This window comes from Fukomys damarensis, unplaced genomic scaffold (assembly GCF_012274545.1).
Source record: "Fukomys damarensis isolate Sample0158 unplaced genomic scaffold, DMR_v1.0_HiC HiC_scaffold_36, whole genome shotgun sequence".
In the NCBI taxonomy this organism is placed as follows: domain Eukaryota; kingdom Metazoa; phylum Chordata; class Mammalia; order Rodentia; family Bathyergidae; genus Fukomys; species Fukomys damarensis.
Genome location: NW_022900948.1, coordinates 49,070,954 through 49,079,814, shown reverse-complemented (window position 1 = coordinate 49,079,814; position 8,861 = coordinate 49,070,954). Strand labels below are relative to the sequence as shown.

At 58.8% G+C, this 8,861-nt stretch overlaps 1 protein-coding gene across 1 annotated transcript in view; it reads left to right on the top strand.

The window, feature by feature from the left end:
- Sapcd2 (suppressor APC domain containing 2) overlaps nt 1-5,217 on the top strand; it is a 5,944-nt gene extending 727 nt beyond the window's left edge. The window contains exons 2-7 of the mRNA XM_010608817.2: nt 5-15; nt 1,922-2,034; nt 2,328-2,474; nt 2,581-2,688; nt 2,773-2,865; nt 2,938-5,217. Coding sequence (XP_010607119.2) covers nt 5-15; nt 1,922-2,034; nt 2,328-2,474; nt 2,581-2,688; nt 2,773-2,865; nt 2,938-3,066 — 601 coding nt within the window. The 3' untranslated portion in view covers nt 3,067-5,217. The remainder of the gene's footprint in view (nt 1-4; nt 16-1,921; nt 2,035-2,327; nt 2,475-2,580; nt 2,689-2,772; nt 2,866-2,937) is intronic.
- Nucleotides 5,218-8,861: the final 3,644 nt, after the last annotated feature.

Below are 8,861 nucleotides of genomic sequence, written 5' to 3'. Positions count from 1 at the left end.
CGAGCACCGAAGCGGGTGAGTCTGAGCCGCCTCGCCCACGGCCAGGAGACAGTGGCTGCAGGGAGGGGCAAAGAAAGGAGCTTCGTCCAGTCCAGCTATGCTGGGGGCCATAGCAGGCCACTGGCACCCAATGGGCAGGAGCGTGACTCCGGTGCTCACCAGGAACTCATCCTGTGCCTAGGCCAGGCAGGGCTCCGGGACACTACCCAGTGTGAGGGAGGGCACCCCGCCTCCCGTGCCTGCCGCACAACTGGGGACACCTGGCCTTCACCCTCATCTTTGTGACTGCCCAGGCAACCATGTTTCCCTCCAGAAACCAGGGTCCCCAAAACTGTGGCCCTGGGGGCCTGCTTGGCCTGAGCTCAGCCCAGAAGGCTGTGCAGGTGGGAGCTGTGGGTCGTGGCCCAGAGGCACCTGGTCCTTGGGCCAGAAAGAACAAGGTGTGTGTGTGTGTGTGTGTGTGTGTGTGTGTGTGTGTGTGTGTCCTGCACCACCTGCAGGGCTGGGCTGCAGCAGATGCCACCAAGAGACACCGACCATGTTCTCTGGGGACTTCCTACAGGCTCGCCTCCCAGCTTCCATCCAGTTGGCAGGGACAAGAGACTGCTGAATGGCCCCCTTCCTGGGGAACAGAACCTGCATTATGGCTGGGGGTGGGCACTGGGCTCTCACAGGAGCCTGAGGCCTCCCCAGACCCTCAGCCCAGCCAGGTGCCTGCCGCCTGTCCACTCGGCAGCTGTCAGTGCCTTTGCTGCCACCCACTGCTCTGCCAGCCTGGCTAGGCCTCTCTCCAGTCCTTTCACTGGCGCTTGCAGTTGTAGGATCCCTGGCCCTCCTGGGGAACTGATCTGGCAGCCCTGCTCCCCACTGGGGTTCCTGCTACACCTCCCACACCAGCCTCCCTGTCCCTAGGGTGGGGGAGGCTCCCGGGTTTACCTGGTCTCAAAGGCAAGGTCCTTGTCATCCACATGGCAGTTTGAAGTCAGCCCCATGCTGTGTGCATGACACCACTCCTGGGCAGCACTCAGGCATGACTCTGCAGGTCAGGCCAGACTCTGGCTGCACCTTTCCCAGGCAAACCCAACCCAGACAAGGATAAGGCCTGCTTGAGTGACGCTGGCATTTGGGTTCCAAATCAGGAGCCCCAAGACTGCCCCAGCTTCCCAGTGAGGTTCCCCAGGATGGATGTGGCCTCCTGAGGCTCAGGCTTCTTCCTCCTGGGGACCAGGCCCCCTTCTAGTGCATTCCCTTGGCCACTTCCCAAGCAGTGCCATGGCTGTGCACCTCCCGCTGCTGCTGTGCTGGCCGTGCAGCGCAAGCTGGGACACGAATGTGCTGGGCCTGTTTGGAGCCAGAGCTGTCTTGCTCCTTTGGGCCCAGCTCTTGTGTCACTCCCCACTCCTGGCCAGGCACTGGGGTGTGGCCTCAGGGTGAGCCTGGTGCAGGGGTGGAGCTGGGAGGCTGAGGGAGGGTGCCCTGTCGCACACCTCTTCTATAGACAGGGAGGCTTTCACATGGGCCCTGGCAACTTCGGGGCGGAACTCCAGGACTCTGTGTGCACCACCTTCATGCTGCTGTCATCCCCAGGCCACCCCACCACCCTGCACCAGCTCCCGTGTCCGTGTGGCCACCTGCCTCCTCGTCTTCCTGCCTTTACCCAGCAGCCTCTGAGCCCCAAGATGTGGGCATGGGAGGTGGAGAAGGGCTGGATGGATGCAACCCCAGGGAGCTCAGGCCTCTCCAAGGGAGTGGGATCGACATGGGCCACCTGCCCTATGGTGGGGCTGGTGCAGACTTCCGGTGATGCAGACCTGTTGCCTGGGGTTGGCAGCAGCAGCTTGCTTGGGGGGTCTAGGATGGGCTGGGATGTTGTGTGGAAACAGGTCCAGGGGAAACCCAGGTCCCTCCCTGTCCACTGCAGGTGCGGTAGCCTGCAGGGCCCCCGAGGTGGGTGTGGGCGATGCCCGGCGGGCCCCGCGTGCCCGAGCGGAGCGTCGGAGGCACACGATCACCAATGGCGTGGACTGTGGCCTGGTGAGAGAGGGGTGGGGCACTGAGGGCTTTGTGAGTTGTCAGGAGGCTGGAGGCCAGGGAAGGGTAGCTGGGACTCTGTGGGATCATCAGTCAGCTCTAGGGACCTTGGTCTCCTGGAGAGCTGGCCAAGGCCAGGCAGAGAGGAGCCGAGAGGTCCTGAGCTTGGCCAGGTGTGCCCCACAACAGGGATTGCCAGTCAGGGTTCAGCCGCTTTTCCTGGAGAACTTGGTAGAGGGCTGCCAGTGGTGCCCAGGGAGCTCACTGCTGTGTGTACCCTTCACCCTCGGCTGCAGCTGAAGCAGGTGAAGGAGCTGGAGCAGGAGCAGGAGGTACTGCTGCAGGGCCTGGAGATGATGGCACGCGGCCGCGACTGGTACCAGCAGCAGCTGCAGCGGGTGCAGGAGCGCCAGCGCCGCCTGGGCCAAAGCAGAGCAGGCACTGTAAGTGCTGGGACCGCGGTGCCTGGGGCTCCCCTGGGCTCTGAGCAGCCGTGGGGGTGCCAGCATGGGGACCACTCATGGCCCTGCATCCCTGGCCTTTCTCCAGGACTTCGGGACTGCTGGGAGCCCCCGCCCACTGGGCCGCCTGCTGCCCAAGGTGCAGGAGGTGGCACGGTGCCTGGGGGAGTTGCTGGCCGCAGCCTGTGCTGGCACGGTGAGTGCCCTCTTAACCTCCTGGCGCTCTGGTCCCCAAGACTGCGTCCCAAAGAGGCCCAGTTGACACCCCCGCCCCCCGCAGGCTCCCAGCCCAGCCCCCACCTCACCCTCAGCCCCCAGCTGGCAGCAGCAGACCATCCTCATGCTGAAGGAGCAGAACAGACTTCTAACCCAGGTGAGACGCGGGCAGGGGGCCGTGGGCCAGGCCCCGGCAGGCTCTGACCGGGTCACCCACCTGCCTACCCAGGAGGTGACTGACAAGAGTGACAGGATCACCCAGCTGGAGCAGGAGAAGTCTGCACTCATCAAGCAGCTGTTCGAGGCCCGCGCACTCAGCCAGCAGGAGGCCGGGCCCCTGGACTCCACCTTCATCTAGCGGACAGATGGAGATGTGTGTGTTGGGGCCCTTCAGGCCCTGCCTCCCCCTCGCAGGCTGGGCTTCCTGACCTAGATGCCAACCTGTGCTGGCCTCCAGCTGCGACCTGGGTGGGGTGACAGCCGAAGCTGTTCCTGCCATTGTCAGTGGACAGTGGGGGCCCTGCCTCTGTCTCCAGATCTCAGGCATCCGTGGGCAGGGAGGGCACATTTACAGCTGTCCTGGCCCCTCCTGCTCTTTGACCTGGGGTTCCTGGTGTCTAGAAGTGGCCGCTACAGGCTGCACTTCCCATGATGGCCAGAAGAGGGCAACAAGGGAGCAGTGGCCCCAGACCTGCACTGCCATATGCAGGGGCAGAGGCACCTTGGGTACACCGGGACCTGGGGACCCAACGCCCAGGGATCCAGCGACAGAAGTCTTCCTCAACCAGGCCCTTAAGACACCAGCTCTGTGGCTTAGATGGGACAGACTGGGGCATGAGGTGCCCTCTAGGAGGGGGCTCTGCTTGGCCTATTGGGGGAGTCCCAGGATGGGGCCAAGGCGGGGAAGGAGCTGGCCACAGGGCCTGGGACCTGCTGCCTCCCCAGGGTGGGAGAGGGCGGGGAGCCATGGGCAGGAGCCCTGGCAGGGGGCAGGGCGGAGGAGGGGCCCCATTTGGCCTGGCCTGCTGGGTCCAGGCTCAGTTCCCCAAGATCTAAGGTGCTGCAGAGTCACCACAGGCCCTGAGGCTGGGCTCTCACTTCCTGCTGTTCTCAGATCTTCTCAGTTAAACTTGGGATTTCCTTATAGCTACAGTGATGTGTTCTAAGCAAAGCCACATCTGCCCGTGTGTATTTAATTTGGTGTCCTCTCAGGTCCAAATGAAAGTTTTTGCTTGTGTGATACATTTTCCAATTGTATTTAAGCTTTCTGATTTTTTGAATTCCTAGAATCCCAGGAATTCTGAGCAGAGCCCAGCTCCCTGCTTTCCTTGGCTGTAGGGTGCCCCACCCACCTCCAGCCTTGTGGGAGTGCCAGGGCCTCCCCCATCCACCAGGTCCACCTCGGGCTCGCCCCTGGCCCTCCCATCCTGGGACAGTGTCCCCTCTGCCCGCTAGGTCTGTTAGGGTCTGCAACAGCCGTGGTGTTTCCAGTGCAGAGAGCTGACTGTCCTCTGTGTACCACTGCCTGGGGCGGGTGTGGGCCGGCCCCACTCTGGGCTATGCCAGTGGCGCCGACCGGCCAGCTCTGTGGCTGGCCATATGCACTCCTGAGTACAGCCCAAAGTGGTGGCTTCCTCCTGAGGTCTGTGCCACCCTCCAGGGACTCTATCCCTTGTCCCTCTGGAGATATCACAGACCTAGAAGGGAGAGACAACACAGGGACCATCCCAGGGTGACGTTCCTGAGACTGCCAGGTGACACTGGGCCTTCACCTGACAGGTAGATGAGGCAAGCTGGGGGACAGCAGTGCCTTGCGAATGTTTTGTTTCATGAAGAGTGAAGAAAATGTATCATAGTGTGGTGGCGCATGCCTGTAATCCCAGCACTATGGGAGGCTGAGGCAGGAGGCTTACGGCAATTTAGTGAAACCCTGTCTCAAAATTTAAAAGCTAAGGGCTGACAATATAGGTCACCGAAGGCTCTGGACACAGTCCCTAGTGCCGTGCACATACACAAGTCTCCCCTGAGTATGTGTCCTGGGCACAGGCTGCCAGACTGACCCTAGAGCCCTTGAAGGAGGATCAGCATCCCAGCTGCTGGGCTCAGGTGGACAGAGGCCCTTGCAGGTCCCCTCTGAGGCATGGCTCTGGGGCACCATGCCTAGGAGTGTCCCTCCCTGGACTGTCCCATCTCTAGGGGATGCAGGCAGCATCCCTGGCTGCCACCCCTGATGGCGGAACATGTGAACCCGGGCTGTGGCCACCAGAGATGCCTGGAGACCTGGCTCAGTGTCCCCTGGAGGGTACTCGTGGCTCTAAGAGAGGCCATCTTCACCCAGCCTCAAGGATTTGGTGTGAAGCATCGCAGGTAAGGAAGCTCAACTGCCAGAGCTGTGGGATCCGCAGGGGTCTGACACAGGAATGGGCACAGCACACAGGGACGGTGTCTTCTGTAGGTGACTGAAAAAAAATGGAGCTGGAGCTGGGTATGATGGTGTACATCTGTAACCCTAACACCTAGGAGGCTGAGGCAGGAGAATTGCCAGGAGTTTGAGGCCAGCCTGGGCTACATAGTGAGTTCAAGTCCAGCTTGAACCTCAGAGCAAGACCCTGTTTAAAAAAAAAAAAAAAAAAAGGAAAAGAAAAATCCTGCTGGGTGTGGTGGTGCCTGCCTGTAATCCCAGCACTCTGGGTGACCAAGACAAGGAGGGTTACAGATTCCAGTCCAGTCCAGGGAAATTGAGTGACTTAGGAATGCCCTGTCTCAAAGTTTAAAAAAAAGGGCTGGGGGTATGGCTCAGTGTGAAGGTCTTGGGTTCAGTCCCCAGGACCACAAAAGCGGGTGGGGCGCATCTTACCTGAGATTTTAAAATAATTCAGTTGGAAAACGAATCATCTACAAAGAAACAGCCCCCAGGGCCCGGGCAATATAATTATCAGCCTCAAAGTCCATACCCAGCGAAGCTATTTTCAGAGTGAAGACAAAATAAAATATTTGCATACCAAAGTTGACAGTTTACCACAAAAGAACTTTGCAAAGGGGGAGGAGCTAGGAGGATGGGAAGGGCAGGGTGGCTTTCTGCTGTGGTCTAATAACAGCACCCAGGGCTCCTGTGGTGAGAAGTTTGGAGCCTGCACTGGGTGCTTGTGACCGGAGCGTGGAGTGACTGCCGGGCCACCAACTCATTGGCTGACCTGGGACGGAGGGCCTGAAGGAAGCCAGCTCTTCTCAAGTCCAGGCCTCCACTGTCAGGAGTCATCTGCGCAGATCTTAACGGGGGAAGCTAAGCAAGCTTGAACATCAGCCCCCATTTGTGGGAGAAAGGCAGGATGGAAATTAAATACTGTCAACAGCAGCATGTAGCAGGGAGGGGTGCAGAGAGACAGCTGAAGTCTTAAGTGGTTCACGAGGAGAAATGAATCAGCCACTTTTGCTCTCAAGTATGCTAAAATAGCTAGAAGAACCAAGTACAATGATAGCTACACAGCATCTGCCTCCCAAGGGAGAGGTGGGGTGGAAAGAGGAAGAAATTCTACATGAAGAAACAAATTCAGAGCCAGGAGGGGTGGCGCACGCCTGTGATCCCAGCACTCGGGAGGCTGAGGCAGGACGAGCCCTGACTGGACAGTGCAGTGACATTGCAAAACCCTGTCTCAAAATAAGAAATGAAAAGGTCTGGGGATGGAGTTCAGGGAAAGGCCGTGCGTTCGATCCCAGTATTAAAAAAACAAACAAGCCAGGTGTGATGGCGCACGCCTGTCATCCCAGCACTCGGGAGGCTGAGGCAGGAGGATCGCTGTGAGTTTGAGACCATCCTGGGCTACATAGTTCCAGGTCAGTCTCAACTACATAGTGAGACCCTGTCTCAAAAACCGAAACAAAACAAAACAAAAACCAAACAATAAAATGGTAGAAATGTATCAGTGAACTCTAGCTAAAAGACAAAGTTGCCAGACTGGATTTTTAGAAATTCTGATTAAGCAGATTGAGGGACATACCTGAGAACAAAAAGTTTGAGTAACTCTGGAGGGGAGCGATAGGTAAGTACTGATAACAGGGCGACAACGACCCTAAGCTGGGAACACCCCGGAGAACGCCCCAGAGTCCAGACCCACAGCCCTTCGCCAGGGGAGTGTGGGTGGCAAACATGCAGGAGGGAGGGGTGTTGGTGGCAGCCTGGAGAGCGCAGACCAAGGGACCACGGTGCAGGGCTGACTGGGAGGGGAGGCATGTGGTCCCCTCTGCTGTTGGGCATCGGGTGGCAGCGTTTCAGCAACAATGCGAGAGCCGTGCCCAAGGCAGGGCAGGGTACTGAGTGGTGGGGGACAGTGGATCCAGGCTTGCTTGGGGCCGCGGTGGTGGCAGCCAGAACTAACAGGACTAAGGCAGGCCTCCCTAGCAGGGATGTGGTACGCTCTCCAAGAACTGTCACCGCGTCCAGCATCTGGAGACCAGGGATAGGACACTCTGGGAGCCTGGGGCAGAGAAAGCGCAAGTCAGAGCCCAGCCTGAACAGAGATCTATGTCAAAATAAAAAAACGTAAAGGGCCAGGGTTGGGGGGGACAGCCCGGGGGACCACAGCAGGCACACAGGTTCAGCCACTAATAACTTTTACTGTTGGGGCTTGGGATGTGGGCTGGGTCACCAACAACAAAAGGCAGCTGCAAGCAAGATTGTCACAGCCAGGTCAAGGTGTGTCCCTGACAGCCCCGTGGGAGGTGGCCTAGTGACTACTTGGCCTCTAAGGCTGTTAAAGGTACACGTCAGCAGTGCCAGTCACTCGGCCAACCACAGATTCAGCACTGATGTGGACTTAAAGAGGCGATGCTACGTCTTTCATGGAGCCTGGAGGGCGATCAGTAGCTTCAAGGTGCAGCTGAACATCTCCTTCCCGGCCACTGGCTGCCAGAAACTGGGTGGATGATGGATGCAAACTTGTACTTTCTATGAGGCTAAGGGCCACAGACAACAATGGGTGACGTGGTGCGTATCCGTGGCGGGAACACAGAAGAGCTTCCCCGTGAAACAGGGCACCTTGACTGCTCGCTGCTGAGTGAGGCGCTCTCCTGTTACAGACCAAGGAGAACAGGAAAAAGCGAGAATCTGGTCAGGGTTGCATTGTGGGCGCCTCAACTTGGGTCTTGCAAAAGAAGGGGAGAAGGATGTCCTGGATTGACTGGTACTGCTGTGCCTTGCCGCCCAGGGTGTGTTGTAAGAAAGCCCTTAAACAGTCAGGCGTGGTGGCGCTCGCCTGTAATCCCAGCACTCGGGAGGCTGAGGCAGGAGGATGGCCGTGAGTTTGAGACCAGGGTGTGTTGTAACAGCCCTTAAACAGGGAAGATAGGAACCCAGGAACAAGGCACCCTAGGTTCAGCATCTGTTGCTCCACACATCCTTCACCATAAATGCCGCCCTGCTGCTGTAAGGAAGCAGCATTCTAAGGAAAGCAAGGAAGAGGCGGCCCTACACTTCCAGCCAAGAGAACAAAGAAGAAGCCAAAGAAAAATGCCAAGAACACATCGCCAGGAGGCACAGGCTGTCCTCTCTGAGAGCCTCTACTTCCAAGTCTGAGTCCGGTCAAAAGTAAGGATGCTCGGGGTGTAGCTCAGGGGCACTGCACCTGCCTTGCAAGCACAAGGCCCTGAGTTCGATTCCTGATAGCACCCCCAAAAAGAAAAAAGAATGCTTGAGTAGCAGATAATTTAGATCTGACAAAAAAAGCGGGTGATAACATGCAGTCAGTTGACTTTGGGTAAAGCGGATTTCCTTCCTCACCGGGTAGCTGAGCAATCGGGAAGGAGACCCAGGGCCCCAGCAGTCCGCCTCTGCTCGGCCTCCGGACCGAGGTGGCCACATGCGGCCTCACCGCTTCCTGCTCCACGGTGCGCCGTCGCCCAGCGTCTCGGAGCGGCGCCCCAGGGACCTGGGCTCTGTGCGCAGGAGGTCGCAGGGGACCCGCACAGCAGGGCACAGATTCTGCGCGGCGAGAAACCGACAACACCCTCTGGGGCGATGGGCCAGAGCCCGGCACAGCCTCGGCCGGAGAAAAGGAGGGCGGCGCCGCGGGCGACCGCCGGGATGCCGGTGAGCGACGCCAGGCTCCAAAAGCACAGTCGCCTTCGGCCGATTCGTGCTGTGTCCCACGCACAGTT